At 40.3% G+C, this 21,604-nt stretch overlaps 1 protein-coding gene across 8 annotated transcripts; it reads right to left on the bottom strand.

Moving 5' to 3' along the window:
- Positions 1 to 78: 78 nt before the first annotated feature.
- LOC135489030 (prominin-1-A-like) lies at positions 79 to 19,787 on the bottom strand. Of its 8 annotated transcripts, none has more exons than XM_064774099.1 (28): positions 19,723 to 19,787; positions 18,708 to 19,058; positions 17,009 to 17,067; positions 16,055 to 16,260; positions 14,637 to 14,757; positions 13,758 to 13,824; positions 13,101 to 13,196; positions 12,615 to 12,817; positions 12,197 to 12,271; positions 11,903 to 12,043; positions 11,566 to 11,639; positions 11,167 to 11,319; positions 10,808 to 10,940; positions 10,291 to 10,391; positions 9,987 to 10,071; positions 9,499 to 9,639; positions 9,087 to 9,257; positions 8,619 to 8,672; positions 8,337 to 8,417; positions 7,770 to 7,838; positions 7,234 to 7,326; positions 6,834 to 6,946; positions 6,545 to 6,580; positions 5,923 to 5,967; positions 5,582 to 5,629; positions 4,896 to 4,931; positions 4,555 to 4,592; positions 79 to 4,206 (listed from the first exon to the last, which is right to left on the bottom strand). In XM_064774099.1, exons 2-27 carry the CDS (start codon positions 18,961 to 18,963, stop codon positions 4,589 to 4,591), a joined length of 2,661 nt encoding a protein of 886 aa, XP_064630169.1. In that variant the 5' UTR covers positions 18,964 to 19,058; positions 19,723 to 19,787; the 3' UTR covers positions 79 to 4,206; positions 4,555 to 4,588. The 8 variants fall into 8 exon arrangements, with proteins under 8 accessions (XP_064630169.1, XP_064630170.1, XP_064630171.1 ...); XM_064774100.1 differs by having other exon boundaries at positions 19,650 to 19,729; XM_064774101.1 differs by lacking the exon at positions 4,555 to 4,592.
- Between the last annotated feature and the right edge of the window lie 1,817 nt (positions 19,788 to 21,604).

Genomic DNA, 21,604 nt, shown 5'->3' with positions numbered 1-21,604 from the left:
ATACCTTGCGCATCACTGAAGCAGGACATATGTCATTTGTGACTGGGACTGTATCAAATAAATGAACAAATCTCTCGATCATGTTTTCCAATGTTTCTATTCTTTTAACAACAACACATCATAAGACACCAACATTCAAAAACAATGGAAAATATTGGTACATAAGTCAATACAAACTGTAACTCACATTGGGCAACACTAGATGGGAGTTAAAGGCCATTTCGCACAACCAGCCATTCAGCCTACTTCTTACATTTTCTTGGGCGGTGAAAATGCATCTTCTTATTCCTGTTTCAAGGTCTGGCACCAATCAGACTCGGTGGACACGTGGACAACAGAGCCCGCAACAGTGTTCCATTCAGAAACTCGGTATGACTTGATGATGCATCAATTCCTCTGATACCGACTGTGGCGCGGGAAGGCCAGAAAGTAGGTCAAATCACAATGACTTTTGTAAGTCGATGCTAGTTATATTGTCACATGACCTCCATGCACCAAGTTTTAACTATCTGGACTCAATGGTGATCAAAGAAATGCTTTAGATGGCCAGCTGGAAGCGAAGGCGTCATGGTTAAGCTTATTATTCACACTGCATGATCTGCCGGCAAACACTTGAAACCGTGCAGGGTGATTTAGGTGATCAGGTCAGCATCCGTAACTGACCTGAAAGCCTGTGAAACGGTTTCCTGCTGTACATGTTATGGAATCATCTAGTGTCAGCCAGCCAAATCATAAATAGCCAGCAAAACCTTCCAGGGGTTCAAATCATTCTTTCCCATATGGTAAATTGTACCCCCATTTTGCTGCACATGAAATATTCTAAGCAAAGACATATTTTGATCTAATTGCCATGTCTATAAGTACATAGGCTATTGAACAACTTAATTAAGAGAGTGAGACATTAACTTTTTTGATTCATGAACAAATAACAGTTTATAAATGTAGAAAGGAAGCAAAAAGTCGACAATCGTCATGGAAGATTCTAAACAAAATATGTGGGCACACATCCCAATCAATCCATTTATTCAAGTTGGCTGAAGCTCACGCACACTGGACTGATAATGATTCTGGTCATTACATAGTACCCTAAAAATAAGCATCAAAAAGAGTCATGACAAAGAGTACCGTGCAGTATTGCACGAGGAAGCCAAAAGCTAACATAATATTGTCAAAAAATCAATTCTTTGTACACAATTTCATAAACTAAAGCTACCCATGACTCAGAGATTAACTCCCTTGAGTTATGCGAAAAAGTCTCCCTAAGTCGTCTGATAGAAAACAGCAGTTACAAATAAGATTTGAACCATCAAATGCAAGGATGAAAGTTGCCTTGGTTAAAAAAAAACACATTCACTTCATGGAACTTCCATATTGAGTTGTACCGGTTTATACCTGGTGATTTCCAAAGAGTTGGCTTTAGATACAGGATTTCACCTTATCAATTTGTGTCATGTTCTCAAACCTGAGTCAATTAAAATGGACATGCTCGTGACAAGTGACAAGACCCGGCCTTATAAACCATTTTTCAGTAGAAGTTTCATGTAAAAACTGATGGACGTCCATCCCTGCAAACGAGAGTTGATACCGGATATCTCGGCTCTAGATTCTGTACAGCAGCTCAAGTCGTATGGAAGATGAACAAGAGGCCCAAGGGCCTGGCGCTCAGCTGAAATGGATAGGTGAAGGCAAGGGTCAAGTGTGTGTCGGTACCGTTATTATGAGGCAACGAAGAAGATAAAGAGTTGGTTAACAAAATGAACTTTATTGGTGCGGCAGATATTTGATGCCTTTCGGCAGATATTTGTTGCCTTGCGGCAGATATTTGATAACGCTCTCCAGGAATGGAAAGCAGTAAAACGAGTAAGCACACCTTACTCTGAATGTGGGAACAGCAAGTGCTTTCCTGGACTTGAAATGTGCCAACGACTCCTCTTGCAATAACCGACAACAGTTAATCTGTAAAAAAAGAGAAGAGAAATTAACACGGACTGAAAAAAAAGGGTGACATAGACGGGGAAATGTACACCACCGGATACAGTCTGTGCTTGATCAGGCATCGGTCAGATGATATCCTGAACAAGGCATCTATGGAAGCAAATCCAGAAAGAGAATTAACCTTCGAAGGGCACACTTATCACTCAGTGAAAAGTCAGTCCTGGGGGTTGTTTTCCAATTCAAAATAAAAGTGTAACCTCTTTAAATTAGTCTCACAGACTGAACCATAACACTCAACAGCCAACCGTGCCCACATGATGTGAGCCGTGAGCGAGTGGTGTACTACATTTGAAAATTGTCTATCGTCTACGACATGTGACAGAACAGGATCTAGTGGACTTAATGATGAGGTACTATCAAATAAGGTGTCCATCAAATGAATCATGAGGGCCTGTTAAGTTATACTCTAAGCCTGCACAGCGCAGTGTACAGACAGTACAGGATTGCCATCCAAAAACATGAGCATTGCTGCGTAAGGAAACTGCAGTGGAATTCATACTACGATGTCATAGGCCTAATGTGACTTTCAAAATAATTGTAAACAAACGTAAATGGCGAGATTTGTTGACCGTCCCAAAATGGCCGACGGCGAATTCTCCGGTCGCTAGCGCAGTCCATAAACAAGCATCAATTTTACCAACTTTGGGTGCAAGCTTGGTCATAAAAGTTACAGAACTGTTAGAAATACATCTAAACAACATATATATACAGTTAAAAGTGCATAAAAATCCTGTTTCAACCTCCGGGCGCTACCTTTTTTTCTCTGCCACACGCCGGGCCCTACCGGTCGTTATTTAGTGCGACCGCCACCAGAGTGTTTATCACGATCTTTCGCCGTTTTAATTGCGCGTTTTAGGTAGATTAATCAATTATTACATGCATGCATTATATATCACCGAAATGATAATTGCGTAGGCTATTTGAAACTAAGTTCAGATGTCATTTTCGATCTTTGAATTGAATTTAGGCGAGTGATTTTTGACACCCGGTCGACATATCAGGACTTGCAAAATTCACGCGAGATCGCTTGCATCATCGGCACGTTTGAAAACCGAATTTCACAAATTCCACAAATATTTATCACATACCATATGTATCACCACAAAGGTAACTCTCTAGACTATTTGAAACCAAGTTCAGATACTTATTTTCACAAAAATTCGAAGCTATGCAAGCGATTTTTCAGTGGTAGAGATCGACGGAAACAAATTTCTCACTCTAAAATGACATGAGACGAGCACCAACTTCCGCTGATTTGTGCACAAAATTTCCGGAATATTATAAAAAACTATTGATAAATCTGAATTATATAGACTCTTTTCAGTACCTAAACAAATTTCAGGTACATGGTCATGTTGATTAAAAGAGAATCAACCGATTGAACATGAGAAAGTTCACTCACCTTCATTGAAGCAGCGACTACCGCCATTTTTAAATGGTGGCATCTCTTCTATCGATCGGCCAATCAGCGGCACTGCTTGCAAAAAAGTTAAGCCACCGCCAAATTTGAAATCGCCAAAATTCAGGCAATGTGCCTGCAGCGCCAACTGGCGGTGAAAACTAAATTAATTCCATTAAAAGTAAAAAATGAAAAAATATTTAAAAATATTCAGCCACATTTGAAAACAATATTTGCTCTGTGGACCGAGGTAAAAAGGGAAAGAAATCTAAACGCGAAATGACCTCATTCTCTTAATACAGGTCGGATCGCGCCGATTTTTCGTTTTTTGAGTTCACCTTGGGCAACTCCTAATTTAGCACCGTCAACGAAGTGGCTAGGCCTTCCCGGTCAGAAATGTCCAATTTTGTCCACAGATGGGTCCCTAGATGGATGGATTGCAGGACGGACACCATTTGAACAGCTATACTACTAGCTCCGCTGACTTTGTCAGCTGAGCTAAAAACCTTTCAATTTATAACAATATAAGTTTACAATCTAACTTGAATAAGGACAGTTGCAGCAGTCATGCATAGTAGAAAAATATCACTCACAAGTCATTTCAGGAAAACAACAAATTCTAAACAGTTCCTCAGGATTTGTACAGATTTAAACAGGAGTCTTTATCCAGGAGTAGCTTTAAATTCATATCACATAGAAGCGAGTATCACTGTGGTGTAAGTTGGACGGATCCTGTGCGATTGGTACACTCGAAGAGTGTTTGATTATCTTCCTCGTAGGTGGACGAATTATCTATACATCAGTGTAAGTATCTGAAACAGAAGAACAAAAACAATTCAAGAAGTGATCAAGACAAAAAATGTCCACAGCCTGAGCACCATTTGAAGGATAGATACTGTAAAACCCTTTAATTTCCTATTCCCAATTCTTCTGATTCCCGAACCTTGGACAGTTATGGTTTGGGTTAGCACAGCCCTTTCTTGCAATTAACAACTGAATTTAGCCTTTACTAATAAATTTATACTGACTTAGCAATATCTATACTGATTCTCAGCCAAAATATAGGAGGCAAGCTCACTGTTGCACTCAGTTGTCCGAGGCAATGTCACAAAATGCCCTTCTTGGCGGTTAAACTATGATGTATACAATATTGTCCTTACCACAGTTGACTACAAGGCTTGGAGGATGGATGGGTTACCTGAGGAATAAAAGCAAACTATCTAATATAAACTATCTCAAACAAAACTGAATAAACCTACCATTTACATCATTCTACTCCTACTAAAACATCTTTATCATGCTATAAATGAGTACCTACCAAGAACTACACCACTACAAAAGTATTTTGTGAAAGATCATTCTTATCTAAGCTAAAATCAGAATAAAAACCAAAATGACATCCGGCGCTGATTATTGAGCGACCGAGCCTTGAACTATGAAACCAAAGTGAACATCTCAATATCATAAAAGAGCACAAGTTGAGTCCCCTTTCATCACTTACCACTTTTCCTGATCGTCCCCAGGAGCAACTTTATTACTGCAAAGTTAAGAAAATTGAAAAATTAGACCTCAGTTGACATCAATTGAAATACCTTGGTTGGCGTGCTTTTTCATCAAAGGAAAAGCTGAGGAGGGTGGAATAAAAAAATTTCTTTTCTTTTTGGTTTTTGGTGATTTTGGGTGTGGTGAGCTTGCTGACTGACAAAAAAATTTTTTTCAGTTTTTGGCGATTTTGGGTCCAGTGGGCTTGCTAAATAAAAAAAAAATCATTTTCTTCCAGTTTTCGGCGATTTTGGGTGCGGCAGGCTTGCTAAAAAAAAATTTTCTCGTTTTTTGGCGATTTTGATCAAGTTAGCTAGCAACACGAACAATCATAAGTGTTTTCATGCTATTACAAATAAGTAAGAATTAAATTGTTAGTAATCCATGCAGAATGACTAATCTATAAATGGTTAGTTTTTCTCAGCAATATTATGTTGTAAATGATATAAGATATTTGATATACATTTTTACAATTTGTTCACAGTTACAAATTCTACACGTACTTCAAAGCTTGCTATAAAGCTAAGAGAAGTCATAATACCATCAACAAAGACAGTATCCAACCTTTCTAAACATATAGTTATTGACTCCAGTACATGGGCTAAAACTACTTCAGTTATTTTGATACAGATCAGAAAGGTATACCTATAAATTGGGCTATCTGCTTTTAAATAGTTTTCAGCATCTTTATTCCTGAAATCAAACACACAAAATACAAGAACCACACAAATTTACAGTAAAACCAAAAGTTCAGACTGAAACAAACACCTGATCTCTCATTATGTAAACGCATGCTGCTTCCTCCAAACCATCCCCATGCATTTGTTTCCCTTCTTCTCCCAATCCACTCAAAGCAACACAAAGCAGCCCAGCAAATCAAAAATGCCATCGCAATAACTGCATTGAAATCAAAGATTGGCACAACGCTCAAAATGCATCAAAACAAAAAGTACCGAGTACGAAAGAAAAACAATGAATAAACATACTTATTGGCATAATTTATATTCCAGCCTGAAAATCTCTGACTGTGCCTGAAAATGTCAATCTTTGTCTATGATATTTGGAAGTCTTAATTTTACCAAGCTCTGGTCTAACTTGAAAAACGGCATAAAACTTTGTAAAAGTATGAATCAATTTTGTTTCCCAGCTCTGATTCTGAACTTGTGTCCGTGTTTATTTCCTGATATTGACAACATTGTCACCCCAAAAGCCAACATGCAAATAGGACATGTCTGAATCATGAGAGTAAGGTTATCATACCAGTAACCCATGTTTTACCATCATGCAAATACCATCCACCTTGACCAACCGATGAACATCTTGTCTGCGGGGGATGAGTGGACCTGAGGGTCCAACGATTGTATGTTGGGACATAGTCAAATGTTTCTACAGTGGTTTTCACCACGTTCAAACTGTCCACAACGGACATTATTAATGTATTCAATTCCCAATCTAACGAATGAATTCTTGAGAGCAAAACTCATTGAAGAACTTGCCAGAGACACTTTCACTACAATTCACATCAAATCATTCAGTGTCTGTTTTGAACATAATTTGGAACAGTACCGGTACAACAATATAAAAAAAAAACTTTTTGTTGTTACTTACTTTCTTCCTGGTTTTCCTTTCTTTCCCCGTCTGCCACTGAAACCATAAAAATAAATGCAAATTTTCTTGGAAAACTAACTTCCTCATTCATGAACAAGACTTGCATTCGGGACTTGAAACCTTCATTCAAGGCTCAAAAGGATGAGGACATTTACTTCTGAAGAAAGCTATACATGTATATACTTGACTTGCCAAGGTGGCATGTACAACTGACTGGGGAAGGAGATTTACCAATTTGGCAGAAATGGACATCCTTGAGAGCTATTGGGGGATTAAAGATATAACTTACTCATCTGGTCCACAATAATCACACCTTCTGAGGTATTTGTTCAACTTGACGGAGAATATCATGGCCGGTATAAAGAAGACGGTCGCCCAGCCAAAACTGAACCAGAAACCATTCTGAAAGAAGATGGGACCGATTGATATTTGGAAGATTCTGTTGGATGAGATATTTCCGTCAAGTAACCGGAATAGTCTAATTTTACTGATCCACGACTCCTTCACATGACCAAGAATGCTGTGACTGTGTCCTGGGACATGTTTTCTAGACAGGGTAATTCCCAGCCCTGTTAAGGCCAACCAAAACTTGCTTCGAGCCAGTTGATCTTGAATAACACAATGTGGTGATAATGGAATGGAATGTCATCGATTGTCAACAAACTGATAAACAAACAATAGCTTCTTACCAAGGTATCGATCACCGACTTGCACACTATGGTTCCCAAGATCGAATTGTACAGATTCCATAGAGGAGTGCAAATTCCAACATCATTTTTTACCTGCAGAGGTAAAAAGATATCCATCAAAAATGTCCATCGATAACAATCAAATGATCAGGTAAACAGATGCTGTCACTCACTATATTGACCATTTTGCCAACTCAGGGCCTCAGCCATGGAGGTATAGAGTCCATCGCAGGCTATCATCAGAAGACATAGGCATCTCACTCTGTGGGGTCTTAACTTGCAAGGACATAGGCACCAATTACAAGGAACCTCCAAGCAATGTTGGGGTAGGTGTTCTCAACAAAGACACTAAGACGAAACAGCGAAGAGTTGGAGTCAAACCCACTACCTCCTGATTATGAGCCCAGCGCTCTAACCACTACACCATGAATGTCCCTCACCAAGAGTAATATGACTGTTATCATTTGAAAACAATCTTCATGTGGCTCTTCATGAGTATGCACTGACTAATGCCATTGTATAACATTGAAACCTACCGAATCGAGAGTTCTAGCCACAAAGGAATCGATTATTCCAAGAAGTCTTGTCACATAAGTCAACATTTTCTGAAGTTGAGAAAAAATCTTTATCAATAGTGTATTGGCCTATTCCTGAATAGAGATTAATGTGAAACATTTGGAAAGAATGAAAAGGGTAACGAAATAGAAATTTACCTAAGGCAAGAGTTTTTTAATTCTTTGGAATAAAACGTTTGCTAAGCAAACCTTTTGAATGGCTGAGGGAAAAAAAATTGAAAAAAATTTTTTTTCAGAAATTTTTTGATTTCATGAACCTATATCCTGGTAAAATTTCTGAGAGGCAATAAAAAAAAATTTTTTTTTTTTTGTAATTTTCGTAAGCGGCGGATAACCGAAACAACGTATAAAAAACACTTGCCTAACATCAAAGATGTCTTTATGGCCACGAAAGCAAGTGCCATTGAATGACTATTACTTCCAGATCACTCCTCATTTGTTGTGAATGAGACAAGTGACAAGTCGTATGTTAATATTGACCCTCTGGTAAAGAGTAGTCTTATAAGGGACTCCTATTAGTTGACTTACAGTGTTGATGAGGTCCGGTGCTGAATTTGTGATGTACGTATCGAGATCATTCAGTGCTGTCGTTACAGCCGTGATATCGGCCTGAAAACAGTAAAAGTATGCAAAACACAGCATGGAAATTTATGGCGACGCTGGTTACTCAGATCACACACTCGAGCAGTAGTCTTATTTCACTGAATAGAAGAAACACAACTCATTGTTCACTTTCAATGTGCCAACGGAAACTCAGAAAGTGTTTTCTCAGCATCATTGATCAGGCAAGTGATGAGTCTGAGGGATTACCTGGACGTTTGGAGCTTGAGTTTGTAACGCTTGTAGATCAACAATCAACGCAGCCTGAAAACAAAGATTTGATCATAATTATTCATGACCAGTAATTGGAATCCCTTGGCCCATCAGTTGCTTCTCACAATCCACCTGAGTCTTTATCTCAGTGTTCTTGATCCCCTTTTTTCAAACGCATAAAGAAACTTAGGCACCCTCCTGTAGAGTAATCACAGCAGACGCAAAGTCTTCTGGCACAAAACAACCGATATTTCATTTTCATAGCCATTTGGGTTATATCTTAGCATGAATTGAAGAGGTAAATTTCAAGACGACCAAAATCAGTAAAACCGCAGAAAAAATTCCTCAAATCAGCACAGTAGACCATAAAATGTCCACACACAGTATTTATTTAGGAGTTATTCACAAAATGTTCAAACATAAAATGCCCATGACTATAAAGCTGTTCACAGTATTGGGTCTTACCTTTGCTGTGTTCACTTTTGGAACCTGGTTATTGTCAATGTTCTTCAAAGCAGCGGCCTCTGTAATCAGTTCATTTACCGCAGGAGAGCTCGCCATGGAAGGCAAGTTAGCAATCGCTATGAGGCCATCAGCATAGGCTGTGAGTCCGGTCTTGGCGGCATCTTTGGAGAGCTGAAGAAAGTCATGATGGAGGTAAAGCCTGACAGCACTGAATCCTTGTGACCTAAACAACACCTCGTGCTCGGCTTAATAAGATATGAAATCAGTTAGCAAGGCACATACACGTAAATGTGAAACCTGTTTAATGAAGTTGATGCTGCTGTGTGACACAGAGTAGCAGACTGTCAATAAAATCGCTGTAAATCAAGGCTACATTACAATCAAGGTGTGTCAGACTATATCTTTCACAAACCTCAGTTATCATTGTGGCGAAGTCGATATTGAGAGCAGCTTGGAAGTCCTCCAGGGTTTGTTTTAGTGATGGCGTCATCACTTTCACAGACGACAGGTCGATGTTGTTAGAATCTTTCATCTGCTTCTCAATATCCATTTTCTGAAAAAAGATTCAAGTAACGGTTAATTTGAATCTTGTAACTGCTTATCATCATATGAGCAGCGTCACGGCCAACACTTCCCCCTCTGTCCTTATCACTTTTGCTACGTTCAAACCTTTCCCGCACCGTAAGACCAAGACAGACACCAAATAGACAAAGCATGTCTCTCACGCAAGACCAAGCCAAGTCCATCAGAACTTAATCAATTCTTGTCACAAAGCAATTCCCACTCTTAGCTTCTGACAGTTAGAATATCATGCTAATGTCTGTGAAGTACTTAGTTTTCCATTTTGACGTTTGCTTGCAACACTAGACAAAGTAAGGATGGAATAGTTAGCAAACTTACACTCTTGTAGTCGGTGAGTTCAGTCAGGTTGAACATGTGGCTTAGCATGAGGACGTTATAAGCAGATCCTGCATTCTTGCAACCACTGAAAACAACAGAGACAAAACTAGAATCTGATTTGATGGACTATGACCGCTCGCCCTTGGGGGTAAACGGCATTGTGGAGTAATGATGTGTACAACTTGGCATTATCACCTTCAGTTCTTTCAACTGAACAACAAGTGAAAAATAACATCAAGTCAGGAACTACGTTGTTTTCATCAACTCGGCGATGACGGAACATGTGGAAAGTCCCGATACTCACTCGAGAATTCCATGCATTGTCAAGTTTGCTGTTTTATCTTGAAGTAGCATGTCGCCAAGAAAATATCCTTCTCCCAAAGGGCCGTCTGGCTTATCGATCAGCTGCAGATGAAAGTTATAAATATTCAAGGTATCTGGTGTAGACTGGCCTTCACCTTGACAGGCAACTTGTCTAGGAGAAGGAAAGCTCTGATTTAAAACCTTGGAGTAGATTGGAACCCTAAGTGCAGTGTGCAGGCCCATCTACGTCTGAAAACTCCCTGACTCCCTCCTACCTAATCCCCAACAATGGACACAGAGAGCTGAAGACAGAAGCATAGTTTGGTGCATAACTGGGGTGCTACACATTCAAACTCATATCTTGAGAACGCAAAAGAAGAAGATTAGAGAATGGCTGTCATTTTAGTTTTAATGAGAGCACTCGGCCCATGGACATGATTTCAAGTTTCTGGCCCTGTTCTCTGAAGCATGATCATGACTGCTAAACACAGCATGTTTCTAAAATTCTTTCATCTCACCTCCTTGAAGATTTTATAGGAAGGGTCCATCAAGGGTTCACAGGCTAGCTTCTCCATGTTTCCACCAATCAAGAAAGTGATGCTGGTCAGTAGCATCAACAACCAGGAGAATATGAAGCAGAAGCCGACAGATCTGGAACAAATAGAAACTTAATGAACTAGGTATTGAAATATCTCACAGATACAAACAGGTGACACACTAGGTCATAGCAGGCCACACAGGTCATATGATTGTGTCATATCCTTACAGATAGTGACAGAGATCTGCTTGATGTTACAAAGTGGAAGTAAACAATAAAAATGATGGATGTCAAACTTGGAAAAAGCTAAAATGTGCCCTTCCCTGAAAGTCTACTTACGCCATTAGCATCGCTCCACTACTATTACTGAGGCAGCCGCGGTCTGTGGGTGCGGTCCTGGAGCTGTACGAGCAGGCACCAATGATACAACCAAGATACTGCAAGCCACCAATGAGGAAGAGAACTGAAGCAAGGGCTACCCCACCATACCATCTGAAACAGAATGGAGCACAGAGGTTAAACAAGTTTGTTCAACTGCCTTGTACAACAACTGCTTTGAGAAAACTGAAAAGTTAACTGGTGAATTTAATCAGCGCTAGACTCAATTTACACAGTCCAAAAGCTTTTGTGAACAGATGCCATTTGAAAAAGGAGCATATTATTTTAGGCTCCAATGCACATGGGGTTAGCACTTGTATAGACCCCCCCCCCCCCCGGTATACTCAACAGATACCTTACCTGTACTTGTCATATGTCTTCACCTCACCAGCAGTAGATTGAATTGTATTCTTTGTGTTAGTCAACATCCCCAGCTGAGAAAAAAAATCAAAATACAATTTGAATCTAAAAACTTTATATTCTTCTTCCTCTTCTGCATTTGTATCAAAAGGCAGTCGACACACAGATTAAGTTACATAACATTGCCAACAGGGGTCTCTCCCATTCGACAGTACAACAAAACTATAAACACAACTGTCCATGTTAGCACCTGGGGATGACCCCCAAGCTCCTACCTGTCTTCCCCCTTTAAGCTGATATCCAAATGACTGCAATGGTCAATGATTCCATCACTTACATTACTTGTGAGACCCTCAATCGATTTGAGACTGTCAGAGATTGTTGTGTAGAAGTCATCAATCATTTTCTTGACGTCTGCCCTCATCGTTTCAGAATCTGCTGTCACTTTCGTTGGGATTTCTTCAAAATCTTTCATGGCCTGCATGAAAAGATAAACACTAAGTGACATTGCAGAACACTTCATTAAAGTTTGGTGATATTTTAATGAAAACAAGTCCAGATATATGGCTGTAAAAGTTATATTTGCCATTCAATAAGGTAACAAAAAAGTCACTTAAATTCCTTTACATACCGTATTCCATTCCGATGTAAGGTTCTTAGATTTTGCACTATTGATCTTATTGACCTGAGCAGTTATGGAGGCCAGCTGAAATTTGAAAATGGACAGAATGAGAATCTTGTTTGTTTTGTGTATGAAAAATTGCCAATTCCCAGGCAGTGAAATAGCAGACACACTGGCAAGACCAGGAGCAAGATGCAACAAGAATGTAAGCTTTACTATTATACACGGATGCCCTCAAAAGGTTCTCAAATGAATCCGAGAAATGCTTTGAAGTGATTCTATCCACCATTCTGATCGGAAAGAGAGCAGAGTCATCTTTCAGGACACTGCCACTTCTGTAGAGACCGATTACAGTTGTAGTTGTAAAGCTTTTCTAGAGAGACTCAAATCTGTGCAAGTTGAATATAAAAACCGGTAAATGACTTACATTAGTTGGGTTGGCATCAATGGCAAGCACACTGGTGTCAAGATTAGAACACTGGGATTCGCTAGGGCAATTAGCCTTAGTTTTTGTGTTAATGATGTTAGTTTCCTGAACACCTAACTGCGTCTTTAGCGTGTTGGCTTCTGTCTCAAAGGTGCCCTTATTGGTGTCCGCACTATTCAAGGTGGTTGCAAGGGCCTGCAGCGCTGAAATATATTAGAAGATAATTGAATACTTAATAGTTGTCACAGGCCTTGCTTGTAACACATTCAGTTTATGATCTACTACAACAAGGTTTAACCATTTCATAACTTTCTCTTATTGCCCTGCCATTCTTCATCCAAGGCCAATGAATTCCCTTTCAAAGTAGGCTGCTGCATCCTGCCTTTTTTACACTGTAGTGCCCTCTTCTGCCCTGCCTTTCAGATTACAAGCTGAAACACTATCAAAGCATCAGAAGCCCAAGTTGTATGAATGGTGACTACTCACAAACATCCAGGGCCTTTATCTTGTTAAATGCAGCATCCAAGTTCATTTGTGTTTTCATTGAATCGCGTATCTCTTCACCAAGCAAAACTCCTATGTCTGAAATAGAATAATATTTGGTCGTAGAAGTCAGTCACCACAGAGTGTTCTTCCTCCAAGGTCAGATGAGTGATTATGCCTACCACTGCATTATGAGCCAATGGGGGATACTGACCAAGTGACTCGGACTTTAGCAATGGCCAGGGGGTACTGGCAAGAAGAAGTGACCATCACAAGTACTCATTTTTCTCACTGGGGGGCTTTTTGCTTCATGTGCTTGGCTGGCACAGACACCAGGAACAAGGAACCTCAGTTTACATCAGGTACAAGGAACCTCAGTTTACACCAGGTACAAGGAACCTCAGTTTACACCAGGTACAAGGAACCTCAGTTTACACCAGGTACAAGGAACCTCAGTTTACATCAGGTACAAGGAACCTCAGTTTACACCAGGTACAAGGAACCTCAGTTTACACCAGGTACAAGGAACCTCAGTTTACATCAGGTACAAGGAACCTCAGTTTACACCAGGTACAAGGAACCTCAGTTTACACCAGGTACAAGGAACCTCTGAAAGGTCTCATTGGAAGTGCAAATGAAGTGATAGGCTTGTGTACTTACTGTCCAAATCTCTTGACATAACTTTTCCAGTGAAGTTGTAATTGGTGAGGGCAATATGGTTAAGTTGCTGAAAATGTGATCAAATGTGTTTGAGAAATAACTGTTCCAGCCAATAATCGGTGGAACAATTATTTTGACCACTATATCTAGCAGCCAATAGAAGAACTGTAAAAGCAATTTAAATCTGTTGATAGATCGTGACGAGATCTGAAACATATCATTTCTTCTCCCCTAGTATCAGCACGAGTGTGAACATAAGACCTATGGCCAGGCTATTGTCGGCGCGACTCTGAAGGATCACTGCTGTCTTATTTCCTTGAGCAAGACACCTAACCCACCATTACTTCACTCCACCCAGTAAAATAGGTATCAAGTTGGCCTAGCAAGTTAAAGCATTCTTGTTAGGGGAGTGATACTCCAGTTGCTCAGTTGATAGTGTTACAGAAATTGGGATATGCTTAGGCCTGAGGTGTAGTTTGGATAACCTCATACAAGGTAATAGACCAACAAGGTCATAGCAATTTATCAAAAGCACCTGCAGGTCAAAACAATTTAGTGTCACCCAACACTAAAATGACCAGTGCAAGTCAACAGGAAAAAAAAGAATTTACGTAGTTTGTTGATTTGTGCCAATTTTCATGAGGAGGCTAAGTGGTTTGTTGATTTGTGCCAAAAAATATTTCAACATTCCTATTTTCATAGTAATCATACCATTCAAGCCAACACCCAGAATTCGTCCAATAGCATTCGATAAAAGAGAAGATATCTAAGAGGAAGTTCACACAACAGTATAATACAACAAGTACAGAATTACAGTAACATAATCACTGTATAAACTTAAGTGCTGGCCAAGTTCCTCTGCGAGTCCATGATACTTACTAAGATGGTATTGTTAAGGAAAGTCTCCAAATCATTGATGTTATTGACAATCAGAGGGCCAACATTGTTCATCGTCTTCGACGTGGTTTCATTGGCATATAAGGAGCAGGCTGCAGGGATCCTGTCAAGATATAACTTTCTATTTACTTGAGGGCAAATCTTCTTTTTCAACATGTAAACTTTGAACGGTAAAATGTCAGCTCAAGCACAAGGCAAGGAGTGTGCCCATGGACAGAGCCAGCTGGCTTGAAAGCTGCCCCCTTGCTCTATCTAAGCCAGCTGGCTTGAAAGCTGCCCCTTGCTCTATCTAAGCCAGCTGGCTTGAAAGCTGCCCCTTGCTCTATCTAAGCCAGCTGGCTTGAAAGCTGTCCCCTTGCTCTATCTAAGCCAGCTGGCCGGAAAGCTGCCCCTTGCTCTATCTACCCTTGGATCTTACAGCTGAGCAATGCAAACAAACCACTGTCACATCGTACATGAAACCAACATCAACAACAACACTACCCTCCCAAAAGAACCTGGGGTATGTTGTCTTCACCCTCAAAGAAAACCACAGACAGCAGATGGTCTGGCTCATGATATATGGCCCAGCACGGACAGCTTATTGGCCTTGAAGAGAAACCTGAGCTGGCTTCAGTCAATACCTTGTAAAATTACTATAGCAACAGGACATGGCAGTAGTTCATCATGGACCTTTACAAAAATAATGAATAGCGATAAGCAAAATAAACACTAGTCTTTATCCAATTTATTCTTTCATCAAGCGATGTATATTGTACACAGAAACTCAATTTATCGCTCATTGTTCTAGGATTTCCCATTAAATGGCTTTGGAAGAATAGATCTTACAAATTTGGGAAAAGAGCTTTCATCTTGTGTATTTGGGTAGTGTTGGCTGATTGTAAGAGGTCTCAGATGATTTTGAGCCATTGGCCATGACTATCACATCAATAAATTAGTAGCACATTAGTCAACCCCCTACGGAGATACCAGCAGTGTATGACCGGTCATACAGTGCGGCTTACACTGATCATAACTCTAATACCATGGCTAGGTTGTTTACCTGTTGCCATGGAAGCAAAGGAGGAAGTAAGCACTAATGCGATGGCAAACTCTGCATGACAATAACGCAAACTGATGGTAGCGAATTGCTTTAATCATCTTGATACAAAAATCTCTCTTGGTGTTTAAAAGAAACCAATACCAAGTGTATCACAAGGAATACTGGTAAAATGAGGCAAGTTGCTGTCCACACTGGTATTACCCAGTACTGTAACTTGGAAAATCTTTGCAGGCATTTCAATTTTTTGTGTTTGCTATCCGAGCATTTAAAATCCTGGCTGAGGCACTAAACAGTGAAACAGTAAAGGCCCGAAACTCGTCACTTTAAAAGTGATTTCTAATTGTGCAGCAATACTTACATAATAAAAGTGGCCATCACAAACACAAGAACAGTGAATGCGATGCGATGACAGTTGTTGACATCAGAAGATCTCTGTATTTTCTTCCCGCCACAATTCCCGCAGATGCGACAGCAGCAGAAACAGCAACCGACGATCGGCATGATGATGACGAAGAGTATACCAATAGCAAAACAGATGGCAAACCCCATGGCATAGGTTACAACCTGGAACAAATCAACAGTCAAATTTACACTACTTGGGGTTGTTAAAATGATACCTAGATATAAGGAGAGCAGGAGAGTTAGGGACAAAGCGCTGTGCAGACCAGCGACTTAAACTGAGATAATCGATGTGTTACTGAAGGATCTCTCATCTGGGGGTAAAACAGGTAATCGCTGGTCTATTATCTGGTCCTGATACTCGCAGGTCGTTCCTTTCAGGGGCGATTAAGAGGACATTCATCGCCCCGACCAAAATGTTTTCTTGAAGTAGCTCCATGGAGAAGAAATGTTTTCTACAATAGGTGAGACTGAGTCGGTCACAGTCACAATCACTCCTGTAACTCTATATCAATTGTGCCACCACATCCCTCCAGGCACGAGGTCCTGAGTCGTCTGTGTCAGCGGAAGGGTGAGAGGTTAACAGTTCTAGTCCACTACCAGGTTGGCCCACAAGATTTGTCTGACCAAGGTTAGAAGACAGAATTGAGAAGACCAAAATATCACAGACTTACATGACCTATTATCAAAAAGAAACCATCACCCTCAAACCTATGTCATGCTAGGGTCCGTCAGCCCTGATACAATGACAGTGAAAATGCCCACAGAGCTTTGCTTTATATTTTACTTCACATATAATTGGACGTTTTTCTGAATGAAGACTGGACAGCAGGGCTGCAGCTAATAGCATCACAAGCCGCCAAGACAGCATGAACCCAAATTGATCCTGGAAGTTGGGCAAAGTAGAACTTACAGTCATTGGATCATTCAAAACAGCACTCATATCACCAGCCAACACTTGGTTGATCAAGTCTGAAACAAGAAGAAACAAAATCCAAAGTCATTACAAACAGGGTAACATAATTCAACAGCTATTTTCATTAATTTGAATGCTGCTCGCCATCAAGAATCATTCGGTCAGACATCCGACAGCAACTTTTAGTCAGCTTTTAGGCCACTACTGGCAAACCATTTTTATAACTTCATGCTTCAATCAGTAAGGCCGTGGAGCCAAAGGGGAAGATGAGACATCTCTCCCTATGGCAGCAGGAAGATGTTGAATAAAATTGTTCTGAAATAATATTTTGCTGATCCTAAACCAAACACAGATGAGATATTCAGTGCAGACAGTCCAGACAACAATAGATTTTAATCTATCGATGATTTTTTTATCAGGATTCATTGATCATGATACATGTCATACCCATGGCATCAATGACCCACAAAAGAATTTTTAAGCGCATTGCCGGCATTAATCACACCAAACCCAGGCCAAACCTACAATCATGCTTATATTAACGGCTGATCACACATTCTTTTATTGGTCATTGGAATGAAATCTTGCCTCAAGCTATCCGAAGCAAGAATATTTTCCATCGACTGCACCTTGAATGGGCAGGTATTTGTGAATCAGTTTTACCAATGGATAGAAACCTTATTATCGTAATAAAAAATCTCACAAATGGATGGTTCCAAACCAATATCCCAGTCAATGCAGTATATGTACAGACAGATGAACTGCCTGGAGTTTATTGATATTTTGATTGAACTATAAAAATGCAGCATACAGCTGCTGCTTTATTGTGGATGATGCATCAATGTGTCTGATTCTGTTACAACAATGCAGTCTCTCAACAAACCAACAAATGTCAACTTGTCATCAGCCATGACGCACAACTGATGCTGCTAGTTACCCTCACTTCACCACCACACCGGGGCTGACCAGGTAACCCAGGACCTAAGGGGTCATCTACAACATGTAGGTGACTTGTGCTCATGTTTCCACTGTACACCTCCAACAGCCCAAGGAGCAAGTGTACTCAGCAATCATTGTTCTTGGCTGTCAGTGCTTAGGTTAAGACGATTCCATTCACAAAATGTCATCAATTTTAAAAGTCGGCCAACATCCTTTTTTAATTCTAACTAGATCTCCAGTTCAGCTTATCAACAACAGTCAACACCAAGAACTCAGCTCACTGGCACTGCTACTGGCAACCAAACAAAAACATCAATTGTTGCCCGACTGATCAATTTAACAATGCTTTAATTATAAAAGAGACTTTCGTATTATTTTGAATAATAGATTAGCTGTCTTATTCAATTAATCATCAATAAAAGCATAGTCAGAATGCAAGTTACAAAGCTAATGATAATAATAATACTCATTCTAAAACTGTGCTAGTGTCCTGGTATTACTATTAGCTTTTTCGTTCTTCATAATTTTTCACAGACGAAGGACTACAAAATGTAGATCTTACTGTTGCAGCCAGTTGCACCAGCAGCTGGTGTAGTCAGGGCTTTGGTACCCAAATGAAAAAGTTATAGTACATTTAAGTTATTGTCAAATTATGTCATGTGGCAAACATGTTTATGTGAGTTATGCTGTAGTGTAGAGATTATGAAAGCGGACATTTAGAAAAGAGGAAAACTCATAGAAAGTTGCTTGCACTTACCATAGGGGAATGGATTTGGCTGGACGACAGCCAAAAACTTTTTGGCCATTTCATAAAGTGGTCGAAGGCCACCATCATTAGCTGTAATATCTGATGAATAGTTACTGCCAGTTGGCAGTGGTGCCCATGTTATGTTGCTCTCTTTATCTGCTATATTTCCATCATCATCATGAATGATCTGTGGGGGGATTCCGGAAGATGAGGCGCTGACAAGAGTCACAAGACAAACGAGAAGAAAGACTGCACGATCCATCATCACCAATCAACTCTTTTATAAATGCTCTTCTAGATTTTCAAAACTTCTTCCCAGTGTGGTTAGATGTGGTTAGATGTCATCAACTCATGTCCTTTCTGAAAAGAATGAAGATAAGCCATTCGTTATCTTATACTAGTGACGAATTGTAAACAAGCAAATGACTGATCAACAGAGTACGTCAATGAAGAAAGACACATAAAAAAGCACATAAGGCACATAAAAATACCAGTAGGCCTGGCCTACTGGCCTAATGATAAGCCCGATCCGCTTATCGATTGAATGATACCCTCGATAGGCCTATCCATGACCTGAACGTACTGGCTTGCTTGTCTTTTACATCACATTTCACATCATCCCCATTGGCCCATTGCCAGACCCCCATGTCAGTCTCAGAATCAGATTAGTATTTCGCTCCTGCAGTCATGATAAATGTCAGAAAAATATTGCAGTGATATTTATGAACTGTGATATTCGATGACAACACTCAGTAAAGTTACAATATTGTCATATCATGATATCACGGTTGAGTGTAATGCATAATCGAACGCCAATGCACATCATCATACACACACAATATGAATGATGATGAAAATGAAGGATGCGTGGATGGATGGAGAGGATAAAAATCGGATTCAATCAAGTTTGGGCGTGGCCCACCACGTTTTTTTTAATCTTGGACCGCTTACCTGCTTACCAATCAGTACCTACGTCCTCCTTTAAATATAAGGTCGCTTTTTAAATCGTAAAAAACATAATTACCAGAATTTTTAACGATAAATCCTTCTCCGCTGTCATGCAAAGTTGAACACGGCGGTGTCTTTGAGTCCCGTTCCTACAGAGCTAACAATGTACAGCAGGTGCGTGCATGACGTGTGTTGAATATGGACCTGGAATAGAGAATAAAGCCTTTTCCGCTGCGCCATCTATCAAATAACAATCAAACTTAAAGGGACACTGCACTGATGCACTTTCGATGAATTAAAGGACCGATGGCATTATTCTAGCATCCTAGTCATGGGCAAATAAAACCACGTGACCCATATGTGACCCACACTGAGCTCATGGGCCCATCTCAAAAGTCAGCTATAAGCAGTGCCTGCCCTTTTACCAGTGCCATATTTCAGAATTATACTTTTAACTTTAAAATATTGGGATATGATATCAACATAAAAACAAGTCAGGCGGTCAAAGTTCTGGTTTTTCTTGTTCTACTTGGGCACTGGTGATTTCTTCCTCTGTGTTTCTTGAAATGAAAATGACTATATTCCCTGGAGAGGAGAGTCCAGTCAAAATGGGTGTATAGTCCGTATCACTAGGACGCCAGGGGACGCAAGGACCCTGGACGATTGAACCCGCCAAGTCCATGCGAGTATGACGGGACGTCAAACCCCTTGGCTAGGAACTGTCATTCGAGTAAAATTTTGTAGCTTGCTGGACCAGATTTATCCGGTCTTTCAATCATGATAAACCGGACTCTCTTATAATCCCGGTGACTGGACATGTGTCACCTGGCTCCTCAATCTATGCGTAGGTCTATCTAGCGGAGGTTGTCGTTGCCGCCGGGACATCCTCCACGCGACAATGATAGTAACGATACAGCAGATTACGGAGCCAAGGTAAAACAACAGCAATACGTTTCCTTAATCATAAACCCAATTTGTCCCTTTAAATCGACTACGATGACGCGATTTCAAGAGAATCAACCCGCGAATCAACTCGAACTTTAGGACAAATCCGCCATATTGCTGACATCATTGGCGCCAAAAACTATTTCTTTTGACCCTGTTGACCTCGATTATAAAAACTTTTAAAAGGGCATTTTGAATATCAAATCAACTGCGAACATAATCTTTTATATCAGTGAGGTATATAAATACGACATATTGAGAAATACCTGTACAACTATCGAAATATAAGATTACTTGGAACTATTTCGGCCAATCACTCTGCCACCTGCGCGACCTAATCACAATTGCGGCGCGTTTTCAATATGGCGACGACCTGAATGGTATTAGAGGGATGTCATTTCGTCATGCGTCACCTGGCTCGATTGCACATTGCATATAAGAGGCGAATAAAATATGCACTTGACGTAAAAGCCTTGACGGGTCATCGCTTGGAGTGTTTGACTGTGGTTCGGCTGGTCACGGGTTCGACTCCCGGCGAATCTGTCTTCTTTTTTTTCTTCACTATCTCCTTATTTTCAAACCATTCATGCACATGTTAATAGTTTCATTATTATCATTATCATTATTAAATCTTCAAGAAAACCCCCGAACCCAAACTTTTCAAATTGCAGCTACTGATTCCGGGCGTTCGAGTACTTCCGAGGATGGTTCGAATGGGCAGTTGGTATCCTCGAGAAAACGTTGGGGCAAAAAAGTATTCATGTCAAATCGAGACGTCTTCAATCAGATTTAGTTAAAGGGCACCCTGCTGAGATTCAGGCCTCTTACACTCCTTCGTCATATCGAGAGGCGGTGTATATTGAAAACGACTGGTGCCAGGATGGTTAAAAGGAGGACGTCGTTCGTTCACGTATATTTACTGTTGGTCCAATTATATCTAGTTCCTACTTCTAACGCCAGTCGAGACTCATGTTAGTTTAGGCTATGTTCAGGCCACTGGGTTTGTCATTATG

This window comes from Lineus longissimus, chromosome 6, assembly GCF_910592395.1.
Source record: "Lineus longissimus chromosome 6, tnLinLong1.2, whole genome shotgun sequence".
Classification (NCBI taxonomy): domain Eukaryota; kingdom Metazoa; phylum Nemertea; class Pilidiophora; order Heteronemertea; family Lineidae; genus Lineus; species Lineus longissimus.
The sequence above is the reverse complement of the archived record's forward strand: the minus strand, read 5'-3'. Positions and strand labels throughout refer to the sequence as shown.